Here is a 22,133-nt window from a genome sequence, read left to right as displayed (position 1 = left end):
CCAAATAAGTTTTTAAAAAAATTTGGCAGGTACAGGTACAAAGGAATCAAGTAATATGGGCCAAATGCAGGAAACTGGGATTAGCATAGTTAGGTATTTTGGCCAGTATGAGTGAGTCAGGCAAATATTTTTATGTGAAAATATTAGGAACAAGGAGAAATTAAGATTCCACAAAATCAAATAATACATTTGAAATAACAATGATAAGCTCTTGACTGGACCACGACTATTGCCAATGTTTCTTCTGCATCTTTTAAAAGACCTCCTTTACAGTCACATGGAAAAGTAGAAATGTACAAGAATACAAAAAAAATTATACATGAACCACAAGAGCATTATTATCCATACATCTAAGAACAACAAAATCTGGTCCAAATTAATCAGGCTTTTAATATTCTATGCCTGAACCTACAGTACAACTCCGATTATCCAAAATGGTCAAAACCAGGTTTTTTTTTTCCGATTTTTTTTTTTAAATACTGGCCACTGCTGATCACTGACACCTCCCCACCAAGGCCTCACTCGTGCTGGGAGCCTGAAGTTCCCACTCCTGCATGGGAGCCCAAGGTCCCCAGTGCCACCTCCAGGAGCCCAAGATCCCCAGTCAGTTCAGCTCCGAAAAAAATTCCAGATAAATGAGGATTTCTGATTTGTTTGGGATATCCTCATTTATCCAATTTTTTTTTTCTTAATTTCGGCTAAGCGAGGATTTTGTAGAATCCCATTTTGGATAATCAGTGTAGTTTATTTTCATATCAGTGTAGGCAAACACAAACTAACAGCGATATATCACTAACTCATGAAACTTATTATATTTGGATTTGCCACTTAGTTGCCCTTAGCTAGCCAAAGGAGTTCTCAAGAACTGCTAAGCATGCCAAATCTGACATTTGCTAATGTTTCATATATCTGATCAGAATTTCCCTCATCACACAATTCAAAATTGTCAGTCAAATATCAGGAAATTGGAATCCACTCTACTGAAGGGCAACAGTTTATTTTTAACCAGTCAGGATACAGCCATTAGGACAAGACTATGTCAGAAAATTAAGAGACGACAGAACAGCAAGTTGAATTTTAGATATATAAATTAATTCACAGCTTTGGAGTGAAATATTATTTTATCTGTGATAGTGGCTGATGAGTGGGATGGAGTTACTGACACAGACAAGTTTGTCAAGACAAAAGTTTGATTGCAGGAAAGAGGGAAATGAAGTGACAATGGGATTTCTCCCAAGAGTCAGTATGGGTCCCACTTTCTCTTACAAGATAAAATGGTACTAACTAAATCAACCATTCTTTTTTCACCTTTTGCACCCCAGGACTCTGTTCAAAGTTTATGGATCCCTTTCTCTGAAGTTCTGGTTTCTTCTGTACTTCTCTCCTACTGACTACATAAATAATGTATATTATGCGAGGTGAAAAGAGAAGAGGCTTTTTACTCAAATGTGCTGTGGCCACCAGGGAGGGCCATAGGGCCGTTATTGAGAATGGCTGGTCTAGATGGCCATCTCATGCTTCTGAGTAACTAGCTGCCAATCAGCCCAAGGATGCCTTCATGTTATTATGTTATGTGGTCTCTCTCATCTCGTCGAGTGGAAGTTGGTGGGGAAGGAATGGTAGGAGACAATATTTTAAACAATAAACAGGTAGTTGGCAGATTTCACCCAAAATGTACTAAATTTACCATTATCACCTTCTCAGCCACTGAGTGGGGTCCATGCTCTGTTTTTATGGCCTATTTGTAGTTGCAACAGGTGGCAGATGCCAGTCATGACTTCCTTATGGAAATGTTACTCTCTAAAGCTTTGGATGTAGATATTTTCTTTGAACATACCAGGAAGAAATTACTTCCCACCAAAATATTTGTCAACACCATCCTCTCCTCTCTCTCCCTTTCCTAGAAGCTTATTCTGATGAGTTTACCTTCTATTCACTATTTGGAAAATAAACCCTCGTTAGCAAAAAATTCAGCACATGCTTGTAGAATTTCAGGGCCACTAATCATAGTAATTTCAGATTATATCAATCATCCATTAATTTCCAAATCATTTATATTCCATTTAAATAGGCTAGAGCAACTGAAAGATGAAAGTGCAAAATTAGCTGGGGTATTGAGCTTCAAAGCTAGTGCTAGTATCCCAATGATAAAACTTTCCAAGAGCTTCCAATGGAAACCTTATACAGATGTTTTGCTCTGCCATCATAATATGGCCTCTAGAATAATATTTCCTGAAGAAAATACACACATGATAAAAAAAAAAACATTTGAATTTTGAGCACTTCACCCAATAGATCAGAACTTTCAGATATAATATTAAAATAAAATGTCATGACAGGTAGGTGCTGGCTGTGGCACTTGTATTAACATACTGTAAAGAAATTATATGGGCATGTCAAACAGGGTAATTGTCCTTTCATTTTCTTCTGATATTTGAATGGGCAAATTTTTGTAATTAGAATGTCTTCTTGAGTACAAAATTAAAACCCAACAGCATACAGACAATATGTATATGACTTAAGCTCACATACTTATTATCTTTTTCCACATACTGACAGATCAGAGGCATTTGCAGAAAAGTGGAAATTGATTTGCTTTGATGTATACACATAAAAACATGTAGCAATACCAAGCAAACCACCCTGGGCTACATGAGTTACTCAACTGGGTTCAGAGGGCAAGGGAATATAAACAAAACTCTAAATACACCTCACATCACTGAGAACTTTTCATTAACAAACTAGTCACACACACTAACTCACCACAGAGTAGTGTTAATTATTGTATAATGCTTTAGCTGGACTCGCTCTAAACTAAAGCAATTCTCTAAAGAGTAAATAACATTGGCACTTGCAAGGTGCAATGAAAAGAAAGAAGTGTTAAATGTGACAAGCTATACTGGTTTACCTTACAAGATTTCTTAAAGAAATTAATTATTCGTAACCATGAATCAAATAATAATTATAAATTGAAATAGAATGAAACTATCTGAAAAAGATTTTTTGATTTAAAAATAGAGCATTTAAATGTTTTACTGAGGAAAAAATACACAAAAAGATAAAGAGATCAGCTGCATCTTCAGAAGAAATTAAATTATACAATTAAAAGCAGTATTTAAATAGCGAAATATTAATATTTTCTTAAACCACATAATTTAAAGACTAATAGATGATCATTCTAAACAAAAAAAGGTACCTGAGATTTTGTTGGGTTAGCAATTTTTAATGACTTGTTCTTTTCAATCTTGTAAAGCTGTGCTTTAGCCTTTCTCAAAAGGTTTGCCACCCGCTTATCAGTTGTTGGCATTTTGTCTGCTTGTGCTAGCATGCTACTAATAGCAGGTGCAGAATGTTTAAGAGTGCCAGATGAGAGCATGGAGGTTAAAGAAGAATGTCGAGGAGACTTATCCTTGTTGCCTATGGATGCAGCTGCATTGCTTTCTGTTCCACCAGGTACAGGCGCTATCTCTTCAGTTCCAGGTCGACCTTTTTTTGAGTTTTTGTTCTTTGCATCAGAGGGAATTGACGAAGGACCATCCCCCAAACTTCCTGTACTTTTATCTGTTGAACTTGACTTTTTGGCTCTCCCTGAAACTTTTTTAATTGAAGAGGAGGCAGCCACATCCTCTGCAGCAGTTCGATCCTCATCCACTGCAATTGGGAAAAGGAACAATGGTGCAGGGCTCTGAGGATCTGCTCCCTTACTCTGCAATTTCTTTTCCTTCCTTGTTTCTCGTTTATTTTCCTTTTCTTTATCTCGTTCTCTGTCTTTTTCTGACCCTTTCTCAGAATCTTTCTCTTTGAGCATATCTTCAGTATGCTTCTCCCTACTCTTGACTTTTTCCTTTTGGGCACTAAGTGCTAATGATGGAAACAATGGAGATGATGGACTGGCTGTATCTGCAGAAAAGCTATCCCCCGGTGTGCTGGTCTGTCGAGATGCTAGTTTCGTTCTACCATCTTTATCCCTTGATGAGCCTTCAGATTGCACCAAACCACCAAGAGGAGGAGTTAAGGCACCAGTTAGTATGGAGCTTACAGGAGACGAGGATGTTACAGGTGTTTGTGGAGTGATTGGTGACAGATCTGCAGAAATTAATCGTCCACTTCTGGTTCTCATGGAGTGCGATGGGGATTTTGGATCAATCCGGCTTGAAATGTGCAACTCTTTGTTCTTCCTTTTGGAAGAATGCCCTTTACCAGAGGCAGAAACTGAAGATCGAACCAGACTGCGGGGTGATACTGTAACAGACTCAAAAATCCTAGAGTGTGCTTCACTAGGAGTGAATCGTGGAGCTCGGAGCAGTGGACTTCTCTTATGAGTATCAAACCTGGAGGTAGGGTGAAGTGAAGAAAAAAAACGAGATGATGATGTACTGGAAGATGAATGAAACCTGGATGACAAACCGACATCTTCAGGAGTTAGAGGTGAGGTTATGAAGTTATCGAATATTGGCTTCCGAATAAGACCTTCTTTGGCATACTTTGCTGAGGAGAAGTAATGGTGCGATTCTGGCCTTGGATTTTTGAGGGATGTCCACTTAAATGTTGGCTCTCTTAAGATAGACTTCCGTTTTTCTGGCAGGCTTGTTGGTGGTGAAATGAATGGTATGGTTTGAGGCATCAGCCAGGGAGAATGATCAGATATGTTTGAAGTTTGCTGAAGAGGAGGAGGAGGAGGAGAAAGCAGGGGTGGCGGAGGTGATGAAGATGTTGGCTGTGGTGAAGAAGTTGGCAATTTCTTGCTTGTATTATTTGTTCTTTCTGCCATTGAAAATCGGTGACCCTTTTTCTCTATCCCTCCTGGCTCACTGGATTGTGAGGCATTTAAACAACTATGCAAATCAGTTGACTGAGTTGGTTCTTCAGGAAGAGTCTGCAATTCATCAGATACCTGTGAATCAGTGGAGGTAACACTGGGGCTGCTTGATCTTGAAGAGTCAGAAGATATTTGTGAAGAATGTTGTGAAACAGCACTAGACTTCTCACTAGATCCACAAGATATTGAGCTGAATCGACTTGTTGGAGTTGACTCCAGACGTGGAGCTTTGACAGGAGGTACATAGCTATCATCTTCAATAAATCTTTTAGGAGTCTTAATTATTCTTGAAGAAATAGCACTGATGACTGGCATGATAAACTGGCGTATATTTTTCAGCTGAGGTGAAGCCATGCGTTTCTGAGCACCTTTTTTGGCTCGCTGCAAAAGTTGCTTTGCAATAGTTGCATCAGTCCTTTTTGTGACAGGAACAACTCTGACTGGTTTGGTTATCCGGCGGGGCCTCTGTCTGACAGCAGACTTCATTTCCTTTGTCACGGATGACTTTTGCGTATGTGTGCCATCTTTCTCCTTGCGTATTCTCTTTTGTTGCTTGGTTTGTGCTGGAACAAGGAGTTTTGAAACAGTCTTCAATCGCTCTGAAGACGGCGGTCTCCCTCGCTTACGTTCAATCTTGCTCCCATTGCTATTAATCTGTAGTTTAGCTTTCTTTAATTTGGACTGCAAAGGTGACAGTTTAACTACTCTTAGTTTCTTTATTTTTGATACCTGCTGCAACAACACAGGTTTCTTCTTCATTTTCTTTTCTTTTTCATTTTTTTGTTTCTCTGTTTTCCCATTTGTCGTTTCTTTCTTGTCCTGTGTGACATGAAGTTTTGGATTGCTTAACACTGGAGGCCGACCCCTCTTTCTCTCACTGGTGTTTAATTCTTGCTTCTTTTCTTTTTCAACAGGCTTCAACTCAAGCTTGTTTGGAGGTGACAATGCAGAAGACGAATCTGATAATACATCTGAGCTTTGAGAAGAAAAAGTCCGTTGTCTTCCTCGAAGCTTCCTTTGAGGAGATTCAACTATAAATTAAAGATAATTTTAATTAGATGTAATGAAAAAAAATCAACCATTGCAATCTATTCATTGTAAACATTTTTTTTAAACTCAGCCAGAGTAATAATGATTAAATGCACCAATGCTGAAAACCAACATTTTTCGATCAGTGCAATGTAAACAGAAGTTCTATACATATCCAAAAATTAGAAATATGATTTGAGAAGAAATCATCCTTAATCTCATGCAGGTCAACTTTTGGAGACTCAGCAACCTCCATTGCTTTGAGCATTTCAACAATTAAAAGAAATGTATTTAAAATCATAGATCAATTACAGCACAGAAACAGACACTTCTGCCCCTCTAGTCTGTGCCAAACCATTTTTTCTTGCCTAGTCCTACTGACCTGCACTCAATCCATAGCCCACCATACCTCTCCCATCCATGTACCTGTCCAAATTTCCTTTAGATGTTAAACTCAAGCCCACATCCAGGTCCAAAGTGGATGAGCTCATATTTTAAAAATGGAATTCATTTGCCTTAATTTTGTCAAGTAATGAAAGTAATCAGAGAACACTCCAAAAATTAATCAAAAAATACAAAAGTTTCAAATTTTAAGCAATGCATTTATCCACTTTCACATTTTTAACATTCTAATTCCAGAGACAAAACATAGTATAAAGTTGTGACCTCAGTAAAGCTGAATGTGTAAAATTCCAAATATTTATAACCACTGGATTTAAATTTAATGGCCGTCAAAAGCTTGGAGCAATTACATTTATTACCTATAATATGAGAATATCAAATTCAGTGAATGATTCCAAAAGTAACGTGAAAATAGTTTTTATGTCACTTATTGTCCCACTAACACGAGCAACACTTTGAAACTGGCCTTCATAAAAATCTCTTTAAGTATATATGGTGACTACTTCCAATTTTGATATGTTTGAATAAAATAGGCTGCAAAAATGCTCTCAAATAATTCATGTTTTACTCTTAGAAGGCACAGTTAGAGCATTGTGCCATAAGTAGCAGCAATGTCTGTTGACTTCAAGCGTGTGCATGGCCTAAATAGGATCACCCTTCCTCTTCCTGCAGCATTGTAGGCCAGCTTCGTGTAGTAACCTTCTCCAATCAACATGCCTCTCCATGGTGTAGCTAAACAAATAAATTAATTATTTATGCCAACTCTATTTTAATATAATTAGTTATGAAATTTAATTGGTGGAAACCCCAATTGTGTTTGAGAACTGAGGGTATACTAGTTTTATTATCCTCTGAATTTCTCAAGAAGCCATTCCTAATACAGGGGCCTAACCTTTTATCCGAAATCCTTGGGACCAGGCACTTTTCAGTATTCGGACTATTTGTTTTTGGAATTGAAATTGCAGTGGTACAAATTAGCGCAAAACAAAGACACACGGCGCTGGTCGGGGTGGGGGGGTTGAGATAAAGAAAGACAATAAAATAGCTAGCGTACTTTTTATTTTTAAGTAAAACGTCAAAACTTCAAACAAATGACTTTTAAGTAAAACATGCATTAAAACTTCAAACATAAAAGCACATTATAAGGTCTTCAGGTTGGATTCTTTTTAAGGACTTATTGCAGTATTAACTGTTTCATCAAGAGGTTTTGTCTAACCAGTGTCTCTTTAATTAAATACACTGCCATAATCACATGCTCAGTGATAAATTCACATTGTTCCATGCCACCAATTAACTGATCGCACATTTTAACCATATCAACTATGGGAATTTTTTCACCTGCATTCACAAAGTCTTCCTCCTCATCACTACTTTGGACATGCTTATCGTTAAGTAACACCATGTCAGTAATTTCTCCATTATTCAAGTAATGCACATCAGGTGCATAATTATCAATGTTCAGCACTTCTATGATGTCAGATGCATTTAATGTATTTAGATTTTCAGCTGCAATATTTTTGGCATAAAAGTAATGAGGTTCGCGATCATTCTCCTCGTCACTGTCATGGAATCCTTCAAAGTTTTCAGCTGCAGGTTTATTTTCAGCGAACACTGTTGCAGGCCAAAGTTTGTGCCAAGCATTTTTTTTAAATGTGGCTTCGATCTGAATATTCACATTCACCTTCAAGGTTTAGTTCTTCATGGAATTTTCTAGCTTGTCTCATGACAAGCAAACCAGTCATGTGGCACACTTTCACTTCTTTCAGCTCATGGTCAATATCCGCCCTAGTCAATGTTTTCCTATTTTTCATTAGTCTATGGTCACCACAGTCACTGTAAAACTTCAACTTAATTTTCTGTTTCCTTAAGTCATATATGGTATTAATGCTGTTACGAGCCCAGAGGATCTCAAAATCCAGCATCAATAGATATTCACTAAGACAAATGGTCAGAAGTTCAGAAAAGTTCTTTGATTCACAGTCCAATCTCACTTCTCATTCCTCCAAGTTTACTGGTTGCAGGCATTCTTATACTGTGCACAGAATTTAACATTTATGAAATTCACCAGGCTTTGGTGCTTGAAAGGTAAATAGTTACCACTCAGGAAGGTTCTTGTCAGTGTTCACTGGACACCCACAACTGATTCCTTTTAATCACTTCAGTGTCTTGCTGAAGAAACTTGCCCCATCAGGGTTTTCCAGATGATAACCTCTTTTTTTCAGGACACCACAGAGTTCCTTTTTGTTTCTCTTATTTCATTGAAACATTAGGCAGCCAGTCCTCTCCTCTTGTATGAGCCACAAAGGCTTTGACCAGGCTGAACTAAGCACTCACAACCCATTTTTCAAATGGGGTTTTTCCACAAGCTTGCCAGCTTGGCCTGTTCCAGTCCCAGCTGTTGCTGCTGAGTGAAAAACTGCAGAACTAATCCCACTCTCTCTCTCTCTCTGTGAGAAAAGCCAGTTTGACTCCCTCTCTGCTTGCAAAAAAACACAAGCCGCTGAGAACAGCAAGCAGTACTCCCAGACAGCCTGCAGCTCTGAACCTACTCCTTCGAGTTCCTTTTCAAAACAACAATCCCTTAGTGAAGTCTCTTGGGAACTCTCCAAAGCTTTTGCAAAGGCTCTTGGAGCCAGACTGTCTAGCTTAAGCAGAGCTCCAGTATTTTAAATTAGATCTGTTTTGAAATGTTTGTATGTGCCCTACACTAAAAAACCTGCCCCAATTTATCTCCCAAAAACATGTCTATAATCTGTCACAGTGCCCACACCATAATCTTTAGATAAACGCTGCACAGATATACCACAATCAAACTATTGCAATAACTCTACTCTCAGTGCTGCTGATAATGACAAATGCTTCCTTTTCAGCTTCTTACTGTTACCCAAAGGGGACTCTGCAGCTCTTTTCGACATTTTCACAGTCTTCAAAGTCAGTGAGAAGCAGAGGTGACTGATATCAATGACCTCTGACATCGAGGTCATGCCATCTTTGACAAATGGAGTGCTCTTATACAGCGAATCAGAGGTGCTGGACTTTATTCTTCCCTGGTGGCACTTATAAAATAAGCATTCCCTCGAATTCCACTAATTAACGACACAAACCAACACGGGATATTTAAGCACGAGTTGAGTGTGGGTCACGTCAGGTCATGTTTGTTGAGCTCATAATATCCATGGAATGGTTTGGTTTTCGGAATTACAGAAAAGGGATAAGCACCTATATCTTCCTGCCAAAATATCAAAATGGGGCCAGGAAATACTTCCAGTTCTGGTGCAGAATTTAAGATAATTCCTTTCTATGATGTCATGAAGATTAAAGAAATTAGTCACTTAGTTCAATTGACTGCATCTCCAATTGAACCATGTTAACAAGGAGGGCAGAAATAAAACAAGAAAAAAATGGCTTTGGCTAAGTCACCATCTTTATGTGGCAACACTTGAGAAAAAACAGGCATGGAGCTAACAAATAGGGTTCCAGTTTTGATACAATTCGTAAAACTATCCAGCTCCCAGAGAATGACTAGCCAATTGGTTAGTTAGTGTGTGAGATGCTGAATCTATGAAATTATACTCAGATAATCAGGATCTGCATCACGCAGAAATCGAACGAACATTGGCAGGTGATTTCAGAATTGTAACCTTGTAACTTGAACTAATGAAATTAAACCATAAAACTTTACTGATTGAATTTTAAAGATTGATGCATTATGTCGAAAGAACACAGAAAAGGTGGCAATTACCTCGCAGGGATCTGAAATGACACCTTGAAGGGCTCCGTACACTGTTGTCATCTGAGCAGAAACCCAAAAACTGTTCATCCTGAATAGGAAATATAATCAAAATATAATATGAGAAAAAAAACCAGAAATGCTGATTTCACTTAGATTGATTTTCATGGCAACAAATCATTTTAACTTTTAGAGGATCGTCTCACAGAGTAACATCATCCTCGCAGTGGAGAGGCTCCAACCTCACTTATGCATAGCAAATAGTTTGATCAACATGCATCTAAATAAATAAACAAAAGGTCTGAAAACTAGAATGATAACATAATAAATCTGCCAAGCAAAAGAAAAGCAAAGTTGCTTTGTTGACGTTCTTTCAAGCATTTAAGGGATCAAGTTTATTGTGCATTGACAGTTGCATTGTCAGAACTGGACACAGCAAACTCTGCAAACCTTAAACTATCAAATATATGTTTATAAGAAAAACATCTAAAAGACTGGCTTGCAGTTACTGTTAAGTCTCATTCAAATTAGTTTTCAATATTTATTTCTGGACAAGGGACTATATTTGCAGAGCAGAACAGATTTTCCCCTCTGTGTAAAAATCAATGTTCAATAGTCATTGCTGGTCCTGGATCTACATGTTTCAATGTACAATATCTCCTATAAAAAGTAGTCACTGGCACTTCAAATACTTGTTGGACCCTTTTTCATGTTGTGCCATCTTGTCTGTTCAAGCCAAATTTAATTAATGTCACCCAGTTCTCAATGGAAACAGTTTTCTGTTTGCTTTATCCTCCCATTCTTATTTGCATTGAATAATTTTTATCCACATTTCACATGTTCTCAAAAAGGTACCTATTATATTTTCCCCTCACATATTAGATCAAAACTGCAAGAAAAATAGATCCAGGAACGGAATGGATGCTGTCCCCAGGTCAAATCCTGAAAGAGGCAAGGGAAGAGGAACTTGGAGCCACTTTAAAATAATGAATAATTAAATATAGTAACCATCTGCAATAAATCCATATCAACAGTAAGAAACACATGTATTAGAATGTTTAAAAGATAGCTAAGCACTGAAGTCCAATGGGAGTTAAACTTCCATTCTAAATACAACTTCATTATTTAAGTTTTCTCTCAGTGGGCTCCTCTTGCAATTTCCTGCCCAGTCACCAAGGTTGATGATTACTCTCACTGTACATGGACTCCCAAGAATTGTTATTAATATTACACAATCACTTCCACAGACCAAACTCAAAATCTGTGCTCCAATCAAATCTTGTAAACTGAGGTTGGATATGTTCAGTTCTGTTACCCCAATGAAAAGATGAATGGCTCCTCACATTTTGAGTAGCTACCACCTATTAGCAAAATGCAGTTTGCTCAACGATACATCCTCGTCCTGCATAGTTTCATTAACCCAAATAATCCAAGTTTGATTGCATACTTTAATTTGTGGCAAGATCTGGAATGGTCAAAGACATGCAAGGGTCATTTTTCTTACCAAATTTCTGTCACAGAAAGTAACTTATAGAAGACCAAATAGCATTTTTAAGAGATAAATCATTCTCAGTAAACTAATAATTGTAAAGTTAGGAAGAGATAAGGATTCACTTTCCCAAAAGTAACTATAAAGAGCAAATGAAATGGAAATTCACAATGCAATAGTCACAAATGAAATAAGTACAGATAAAGCAGGAATCTATGATATCCATTTAATTTAGTTTGGGGAAAAGATTAAAGATTCCTTTATTGTCATGTAATAGTACAGAATGTAATATTACAAGAAATTGCCTTCTGTCTGCTGAAAGAGTCACCATTAGTGTCACCTGGTGGCCCTTACAGTACAAGAGAAAGAGAAGCAAAAGAATCCCTTTATGCAGTCACTGAGTTTCCGTGGATTCACCTCCAGCACTCCCGCAGCCTCTGCAATTGCAGATTCCAGTTCAAACCATCGGCAACCCAAAGTCCAGATCCAAACATCTGACACAATTAGGAAGCCTTCAGTGCTGTTGGCCCTTGGGGAGTGTTTTTGCCCACAGCACCCTCAAATCACAGTTCTAATACCTGTTCCCAATAGCCGGCAACCTGTTCAAGTCCCCTAATCGCAAGCCTGTGTGGGAAGCTGAGGACCTTGCTAGTCCACTGCTGTGGTTACTGTCCTGGTCACTGTCCTATTGGGTCCTTCAACTGCTGAGCACCTCACTGGTCTGCTGCCATGATCACCATTCTGTAGGATTGCCCCTTCTGCTTCTCCTTCTCAACGTGGGGTGTTGCCCCAGTGTCTGACGCTCTATGCCGGTTCGCTGTTCCCCAGAGTCAGCAATCCCTCGTGGCTGCTGCTGAACACAGATACCACCATCTTGCAAACAGGCCCTTCTGCTCACAAGCCTGTACCACCCAAATACATCCAATATGACCAATTCACCTATTATCCTGAAATATCTTTCGAATGTGGAAGGAAACTGGAACACCTGGAGGAAATCCACATGATCATGAGGGGAATATACAAACTCCTTAAAGTCAGCAGTGGGTGTTAACCCAGGTTGCTAGTGCTGTAATAGTGTTGCACTAACCATTACACTTGCAGTTATCTTTGCCTTTACAGCAAGAAGTATAATAATTTTAACACCAAGGAGAATGTGCATTTGCAGAAAATTTTCCCTCGTTTCTCAGGAGCAGGAAATATGTGAGTAGTCTTGCATCCAAGTTTTTATTCCAACATTTTTTACAATTATTCTAGCTTTAAAAGGTATTTTCCAGACAGTTTGTGGGAAATTAAAGATTTTTTTTTAAATGTTTTGCCCGTGGGACAACCCTAATTATTTTACAATTTGTAAACACCAATAGAAAAAGAAAAAGCCATGTTTTCGGTTTCCATTCAAATCTATCATGCAGAAAAAAGGCTTTGCTTTATCTATTAATCGCATCCAAACCAGAGGCATCAAGAAAAAAAATCATTGGCGCTGAATTTGTGAAATGCAAAACCAGGTAGATTATCAAGCATATTTTAGTGGTATCTCATTTCAATGTGACCCAAATTAGTTGCATTTTCTCTTGTGCTCATCTTTACTTCTATTTCACATCATTTTGTTCTCCAAATCAAAACTCTTCCTCTATTCTCATTTGATTTCCAATTATGCTATGCAAGACGACATATTCTTATAACACTACTTGATGTACGTTTATACATCTAAATGGCTATAAACATACAGCAATAGGTTGAGTGAAAAACAGCTTAAGATCTTCTCAAAGCATAGTGCAAGCAATCCATTTTCCATCACATTGCCTAGACTAAATTGAGATAAATCAAGGCAGGGTAAGTTTAATGCTCACCAAGCAAATAGATAAGTTATAAAAAGTTGTTAATAAGTATTGTTGGAGAGAGGGAAAAATTCATAATGATTATAGCATGCAAGGAAGCCAGAAATAAAGGACAAGTAATCCCATTTTCCATCCTTTCCCATAACTCTGCAAATTCCTTCCTTTCAGTTACTTATCCAGCTCTCTTTCAGAACACTATAGTTCAACCTAAGTCCACCATTACACCATCAGTACCAGAAGGCTGCATTCTTAGCCTCCTGCTCTACCCACTATGCACCAATAACTGTGTGGCTCAGTTTGACAACAACAGAATTTACAAATTCGCTGACAATACCATGGTAGTAGGTTGTTTGAAAAGGGCCGATGAGTTGTTACGGAGTCCAGAGGACACCCCAAAAACCAGCAGCAATAGATATTCACCACAACACAGGGTTATTTAAACAGAAGTAGTTTTTTAATTATAATTGAACAAGAAAACAGAATTAAACTTTAACTTATTACTTAACCTACCTAACTACTTAATCCCCCCTCTAATACTAAGCGCAGGTGTATGTAATGTATATTTAAGATTAGAAAAGTTCTTTGGATCACAGTCCAATCTCACTGGTTGCAGGCAATTCTTCTTTTGTGCACAGAAGTTAGCATTAACAAAGTTCACCAGGCTTTGGTGTTTAACAGGCAACTGAAAAGTGGCAAAGCAGCAGATATGGATGGAATCTCCCGAGAGGTCTGGAAGGCTGGCGGCAAAACTCTGCATGCCAAACTGCATGAGTTTTTCAAGCTCTGCTGGGTCCAAGGAAAGCTGCCTCAGGACCTTCGTTATGCCATCATCACCCTGTACAAAAACAAAGGCGAGAAATCAGACTGCTCAAACTACAGGGGAATCACACTGCTCTCCATTGCAGGCAAAATCTTCGCTAGGATTCTCCTAAATAGAATACCTAGTGTCGCCAAAAATTTTCTCCCAGAATCACAGTGCGGCTTTCGCGCAAACAGAGGAACTACTGACATGGTCTTTGCCCTCAGACAGCTCCAAGAAAAGTGCAGAGAACAAAACACAGGACTCTACATCACCTTTGTTGACCTCACCAAAGCCTTCGACACCATGAGTAGGAAAGGGTTTGGCAAATACTAGAGCGCCTCGGATGCCCCCCCAAGTTCCTCCACATGGTTATCCAACCGCACGAAAACCAACAAGGTCGGGTCAGATACAGCAATGAGCTCTCTAAACCCTTCTCCATTAACAATGGCGTGAAGCAAGGCTGAGTTCTCGCACCAACCCTCTTTTCAATCGTCTTCAGCATGATGCTGAAACAAGCCATGAAAGACCTCAACAATGAAGACGCTGTTTACATCCGGTACCGCACGGATGGCAGTCTCTTCAATCTGAGGCGCCTGCAAGCTCACACCAAGACACAACAGCAACTTGTCTGTGAACTACTCTTTGCAGACGATGCCGCTTTAGTTGCCCACTCAGAGCCAGCTCTTCAGCGCTTGACGTCCTGTTTTGCGGAAACTGCCAAAATGTTTGGCCTGGAAGTCAGCCTGAAGAAAACTGAGGTCCTCCATCAGCCAGCTCCCCACCATGACTACCAGCCCCTCCACATCTCCATCGGGCACACAAAACTCAAAACGGTCAACCAGTTTACCTATCTCGGCTGCACCATTTCATCAGATGCAAGGATCGACAACGAGATAGACAACAGACTCGCCAAGGCAAATAGCGCCTTTGGAAGACTACACAAAAGAGTCTGGAAAAACAACCACCTGAAAAACCTCACAAAGATTAGCGTATACAGAGCCGTTGTCATACCCACACTCCTGTTTGGCTCCGAATCATGGGTCCTCTATCGGCATCACCTACGGCTCCTAGAACGCTTCCACCAGCGTTGTCTCCGCTCCATCCTCAGCGTTCATTGGAGCAACTTCATCACCAACATCGAAGTACTTGAGATGGCAGAGGCCGACAGCATCGAATCCACGCTGCTGAAGATCCAACTGCGCTGGGTAGGTCATGTCTCCAGAATGGAGGACCATCGCTTTCCCAAGATCGTGTTATATGATGAGCTCTCCACTGGCCACCGAGACAGAGATGCACCAAAGAGGTACAAGGACTGCCTAAAGAAATCTCTTGGTGCCTGCCACATTGACCACCGCCAATGGGCTGATATCGCCTCAAACCGTGCATCTTGGCGCCTCACAATTCGGCGGGCAGCAACCTCCTTTGAAGAAGACCGCAGAGCCCACCTCACTGACAAAAGACAAAGGAGGAAAAACCCAACACCCAACCCCAACCAACCAATTTTCCCTTGCAACCGCTGCAACCGTGTCTGCCTGTCCCGCATCGGACTTGTCAGCCACAAACGAGCCTGCAGCTGATGTGGACATTACCCCTGCATAAATCTTCGTCCGTGAAGCCAAGCCAAAGAGAGAAGGTTACCACTCAGGAGGGTTCTTGCTGGTTTTCAGAGAAAAATTATTTTTCCAGGACATCCACAACTGATTCCTTTCCAATCAGCCTTGCTGATGAAACTTGTCCCCTTCAGCGTTCTCCAGGTGATCCTCTTACTTTCAGGTCACCTTTCAGACCACCAATCTCCTCCTTTGACCAGACAGCCTTCCAAAGTTTGTCAGCTTGTCCTCCTGGAACTGATTTCTGGCTCTCCTCTTTGTTTCACTCCCTCCCTCTCTAGGCACTTTCAGGTGGCCAATTGCCCCGCATGTAAAGCCACATATTTTGGCAATATGCGGCTTTGGGGAGGCCACGTGAACGTGCAGGAGTCACCTTTGAGGCGAGCTAGATAACCCTCCTCCAAGAGGGATAATCAGCACAGCACAGTGGCTCCCCCAGCCACCTGAATGCAGGTGGCTAAAAACGGCTATCAAAGGGCGGGCTGCTGACATGGTAGTGACGTCGTCAGCCTGAGACGCCTGACGCGAATCTTGAAGCACATTGTGAAGGCAGGCTAGTGCAGATTCAATCATTTTGTTTTAGCAGTGCAGGAAAACAGTGTATTTGAAAAATGGCTCCAAAAAAGGCTTGTAACTGGTCTGATAAAGAGTTAAGACTGCTTCTAGACCATCTGACTCAGGAATCCCAGGAAAGCGAGCTCACTGGGACAGTTAGGGATGGTCCCACATTTGAGCAGCTGTCTGGAGTGTTCGCAGCACAAGGGCACAAGCACAATAAAAACCAGATGGTCACGAAGCTGAAGAGCATGAGGAAGAAATTCCACGCACTCCTGGACCACAACAGGAGGAGTGGCAGTACTTCGACCAGTGCCACACTCTCTGGGGGGCTAGCTGCTCAGCTACTCCCTTGAATGTAGCCAGCGTTCTGGAGAGCCCCGATTCCCCAGAGCTCATCCCTGAGGGATCTCAGGGTTCATCCAGCGGCACTGGAGGAGACATGCCGGTCCAGGAGGAGGAGGCAACCGCCGAAGACCCGGCAGCCACAGATTTGGATGCCCCGAGAGAGGAAGCACAGAGGTCACTGTCCCTGGAAGTGGCGAGGCGGCACTTTCAACAGAGAACACAGACAAAGTAGCATCGAGGTTGTGTTTATGGAGAAGCACCCAAGTCCAATGCTGATGCACTTTTCCTGTTTCCACCCACAGCCTCTGGTCCTAGACGCAAGCACCAGCGACTGACCAAGGGTCAGGTTCTCGCAAAGGAGCTACAGGCGATGACATTGGTACTTGACAGGGAGGACAGTGAGAGAGACCACCAACGTACAGAGGAGGCGCTGGATCACGAGAGTCATGCATGCTGACCTGAGGGAGGACGAGGAAGCATCGCGCCGCTCCGAAGTGGAGAAGCATGCCCAGTCGATGTCTGAGTTTGCAGCTTCAGCGCCGCAACGGACAGGCAGTCAGTCATCAACAGATTGGTCACGCGAATGGAGGCCTCTCATATTATCAGCCTCATCCCATGTACCTGGCCCCTCCATCAAGCATGCCATTTCATTCTACACCAGTACATCACAGTAGTGGATGCTTTGGCATGACTGAGATGCTGCGGTCCGGGACAGGCTCCACATTCCCTCCTGCGCCCCCCCCCCCCCACCCCCCCCCAACTTATTCCTCTCAATGCTGGAATGAGGTTTGTGTCAGACTAAAGATCCTTAATGCTGCTAACGCACTGTTCACTTTTGTTGTTCATGAAGCTCCTCATAAGTGCAATGTTCTGTGCGTCACTTTAGGATGTAAACATTCAAGCAGTGAGATGCTACGGTGCCGGTGGTTGTGTTTATTGTTCTAGTGTTTGTTCTGCGGTGTTCAAGTGTGGAGTGCATTTGCACTGTTATTTGTCCATTTCATGGTTTACTTCAAGTTTAAGCACGATGTGAAATGTTAGCATTGCGATATCTACCTCAGATATTTATGAAGCAGTGTGATTTCTCAAAGAACATCTTTTATTAAATTTTATTAACTTTTTGACAAACACACAAGTCACATGTTACATTTATATGCACCCATTCATTCGCAAGAGCACATAACATGCCAGGCAGCAGGCTCATGTCACCACATTGGGTAGGGAGGATGAAGGGGGGAACAAGTTGTGGAAAATGGGGAGCTGGGTAGCAGGGACATACCCTTACAGGATGGACATAATAGTCCATGGGCCTGCTGATCAAGACAATCTGTCCTATTGGGTGCAGGACCATCTGCTTCAACCAATGTCCACTCTGAAGGGAAATATTCCTTGTTAATCTCCCATATATTGTGCAGTACACAGCAGGCAGACGCAACATCTGGGACTAAGGCGGTAGAGATATCTAAATACTTGGACAGGCACCGCCAGCGGCCTTTTAGATGGCCAAACGCATGTTCCACCACTATCCTTGCTGAATTAAGGGCCTTGTTAAATCTTCATTGATCCGGATCCAGTACTCGGTGCTTTGTGAACCCCTTCATCAGCCAGCTTCGTAGTGGGTATGCCACATCACCCACAAGATGTGCTGGAACCTCCACTCCTTCAACATCCTTGGACACCTGCAGGCACAAAAATGCAGAAATGTAGTTAATTCATGCACCTGAATTTGACACAAGCATGCATAACATATTGAAACACGGAGCTTTGAAGGGTGAACACTCACGTCATGTGGGAAGAAGTATCCGCCCTGGTCCTCTGCTTTTCTATACGGAGGAGAGTTGGCAAGCACTCGGGCATCATGCGTGCAGCCTGGCCACCTGACAAACACATCTGAGAAGCTGTAGCATGAATGGAAATTACAGTGAAGTTATAGTCATTTGAGATGTAATGTGACAAAAATCAATAGAGGCTTAACTCACCAGAATCTGTGGTCGACCACCACTTGCAGAACCACCGAATGCCACCCTCTGCGATTGTAGTTGGCTGCAGCATCCATGCTGGTGCAATAATGGGAATGTGTGACCCATCAATGGCACCAGCACATTTGGAATCCCCTTTGCGCAAAGCCATCAAGGGTCTCCTGGAGACATGTTCCACTTGGCAGGGAGAAGAAATGTTTACCGAAGAACTTCCTCAAGGCAGCAGTCACCTCCTGCACCACCATGCACACAGTGCTGACGCCTATTCCAAAGAGGGTACTGATGGATCAATACTCACAAGGGCTGGCATACCACCACAAGGCCACAGCTAATCAAAGTCCAGGCTCCAATGGTCGCTGCAAGTCCAGTCTATGCACCTTCAGGTGAGGTTCTACGAGTTCCAGCACGAAGTGAAAGGTGCCAAGCAACATACAGGTGTCTGCTCCACTCAGCATCATCAAATTTGGTGAGGACATTACTCCAGAACTCAGCACCCTGGGGTCGGATCTACCTCCAGAGAGACCGATGTGTCACATAGCTAATGGACTGACCAGCAGCATTCATCTGCGGCGCTTAGGCTCCTCGCACCTTTCGACCGCTAACTGCTGTCTTCCTGCCCTCAACCTTTGCAGGAGTCTTCTCCCGATTGCACCCATGCAATTTTCAGATCTCAAGGACGATTGAAGAGCTTCAACAGCACAAATAGCCTTACCAAGGATCTGCCGTATCTCATTCTGAACACTCAGAAATGCTGAAATCATCATCATGTCTCCTGCCATTGACCTGTGTTCCTTCTTGTTGCGCTCAAAATGACACCACATCAGTGGGTGGGAGCACAGCTGACACTGGGCGGGAGCACAGCTGACACTGGGCAGGAGCCGGAGTGCGCTCAGAGGCGCATCCAGTGCAGCTGTGTCCTTCAGGTGGCCAGCATTGCGCTTTCAACGCTGCCACCTGAATGGCAATTTAAAGGGCCACTTCTGCTTCTTCAGGCATATTCTTGGCGTAGAATGCACCTGAAAAAGCCTTCTGAGAGCAAAACTGTTCTCCTCTTCCTGCAAAGATCTTATGTTTTCCCAGGCATTCTGCAAAAGTACAGCAAAGATTGTTTTAAAATGTTTGTGTGCAACCTGTTCTAACAATTCCTCCCAAACGACCTCTAAATACTCTGCCACAGAGTCAGCATACAGGGTGATTGAGAACTCTGCTGAATGGTGCATCAACAACAACAACTTCATACTCAATGTCACCAAAACCAAGGAGCTGAGTATTGATTTCAGGAAGGGAAAACCAGAGGTGATCAATGGGGGAAATCAGAGGTGGAGAGGGTGAGCAAATTATCGGGAATCACTATCTCAGAGGATCTTTCCTGGACCCAACACACTAATGAAAAAGAATCATGTCAGCACCTCCACTTGCTCAAAGAGTTTGCAGAGGTTTGGTATGACATCAGAAACCTTGGCAAATTTCCCCATACAGATGTATGGGGAAAGTGTGCGGACCACCTGAATCACAGCTTGGTACAGGGACACTAATACTGCTGAATGGAGAGCTATGCAAAAAGTAGTGGACACAGCCCAGAACATCACATGGAAAACCCTTCCCACCATCAGAAACATCTAGAAGGAATGCTACCGTCAGAGACCAGCAGCAATCATCAAGGATTCACACCACCCAACACGTGCTGTTCTCGCAGCAACCATCAGGAAAGAAGTATAGATGCCACAAGACTCACATCACCAGGTTCAGGAACAGCTGCTATCCATTCTCTCCCCACCCCCCCTCCACCATCATCAGACTCAACAACAAACTCAATCAGTGTCTCATTTAAGGACTCTTACTTTTGCACTTTATTGATCTTTTTCTCTCTGTATTGCAGTTTGTTTACATTTGTTTATTCATTGACATGTATGTGCATCTTCTTGAGTATAGTTTTCTGCACTACCAATAAATGGCAATTCTCCCTCGTATGCAGGAAAAAGAATCTTAGGGTTGTACGTGATGTCATGTAGGTACGCTGATAATAAATTTGAACTGCTAACAGTTCACCTAAACCAAATGAGGAAAAATAATTTTAAATGGTTTATCTTGTAATTATCCAATGAGTTCTTTTAGATGAAGCATGTGAAAATTGGATGATGCAACCCACAATCAAATATCCACTTGCATATTGTATCTCTTTCTAAACATTGTCAACATTCATGTAAACAACGTAGTGTAAAACATGTTTCCCTGAAAGCAATGATTCTTTTATGATAGCATCAATCCATAGAATTGAACTAAGATCTGGAGTTACAAGATCAAATCAATAACAATTGCAAAATTTAAATATAGCTTTTTTTTTGCTGGATATAGATTGTGCATAATTGAGAGTTAACGCCTTGAGACCATCTTTTGTGCAATTTATCTGATGTCATGGAAAGTAAGAGTATATGACGTACATGATATTGAGGATATACAACTGAGGGCTGAGTTAATGGCAGTAGCAAAGAGAAGCATCTTTCCCTCATCCCTCTGTCCATTCTTCCAGCTCCTCACCGCTTCCCTCTCATAACAGAGCTATCTTTCTTAGCTCCTTTCTCTTCTAACGGGATCCACCCATTACCTCTTCCCTGTTAGCCTGTGCTCTTCACCCCCCCCCCACCCCACCTCACCTTTTTATTCAATGCTCTTGATGAAAAGCTCAGGCCTGAAATGTCAGCTACCTTCTATTTCCTATGAATGATGTGTGACTCACTGAGTATCTCCAACACTTTTGTACACTGCTATATCAAATATTTGCTTAATAAGTAAAGCTGCATTAATTCTATTTTTCTGCCGTCAGCACAATATTACAACATTCTAAAACTTTTGCTTTTCATAGAATAAGTGCAATTTATCTTCCTATCTACCTTTCAATAGATCTTAGCAGTTTAACAGACATGGTGCTTTATGTGTATCAGAACCAGGTTTATTGTCATGAAATTTGATGTTTTTCTACACCAGTATGGTTCAAAGCAATGTTCAAAAATTAATATAAATTACAATTTTGTAAACACAAGACTTGAAAAAAAATGAGCAGTGGAAAAAAAAGAAAAAAAACTGAGGTAGGGTCCAGAGGTTCATTGCTTGTTCAAACATCTAATGGAAGAGGAAAAGCTGTTTTTGTAACATTGACTGTGTGTCTTCAGGCTCCAGTACCTCTTCCCTGTTGGTAGCAATCATAAAAGGGTATGACCTGTGTGGTGAGGGTTAATGATGATAGATGCTACTTCCTTGAGGTATCTCCTCTTAAAGGTGTCATTTATAGGGAGAAGACTAATGCCCATGGTGGCTCTGTCCAAGTTTCCAAGCCTCTGTTGCCTGTTCCTGTCCTATACATTGGCACCTCCATACCAAACAGAATGGTCTCCACGGTATACCTGTGGAAATTTGCAAGCCTTTGGTGACATTCCAAATCTCCTCAAACTCCTAACAAAGTATAGCTGCTGGTGTGCCTTCTTCATAATTGCCTTGACATGACATTTAGTCTGAATGCAATAGGAGATGCAAAACC

At 41.4% G+C, this 22,133-nt stretch overlaps 1 protein-coding gene across 7 annotated transcripts in view; it reads right to left on the bottom strand.

Moving 5' to 3' along the window:
* kmt2a (lysine (K)-specific methyltransferase 2A) overlaps nt 1–22,133 on the bottom strand; it is a 143,995-nt gene that overhangs the window by 95,990 nt on the left and 25,872 nt on the right. For all 7 annotated transcript variants that reach the window (XM_069894772.1, XM_069894774.1, XM_069894773.1 and 4 more), the window contains exons 2-3: nt 9,993–10,071; nt 3,197–5,850 (exon numbers count right to left, since the gene is read on the bottom strand). In XM_069894772.1, coding sequence (XP_069750873.1) covers nt 3,197–5,850; nt 9,993–10,071 — 2,733 coding nt within the window. The remainder of the gene's footprint in view (nt 1–3,196; nt 5,851–9,992; nt 10,072–22,133) is intronic.

Source organism: Narcine bancroftii, chromosome 8 (assembly GCF_036971445.1).
Source record: "Narcine bancroftii isolate sNarBan1 chromosome 8, sNarBan1.hap1, whole genome shotgun sequence".
Classification (NCBI taxonomy): Eukaryota; Metazoa; Chordata; class Chondrichthyes; order Torpediniformes; family Narcinidae; genus Narcine; species Narcine bancroftii.
The sequence above is the reverse complement of the archived record's forward strand: the minus strand, read 5'-3'. Positions and strand labels throughout refer to the sequence as shown.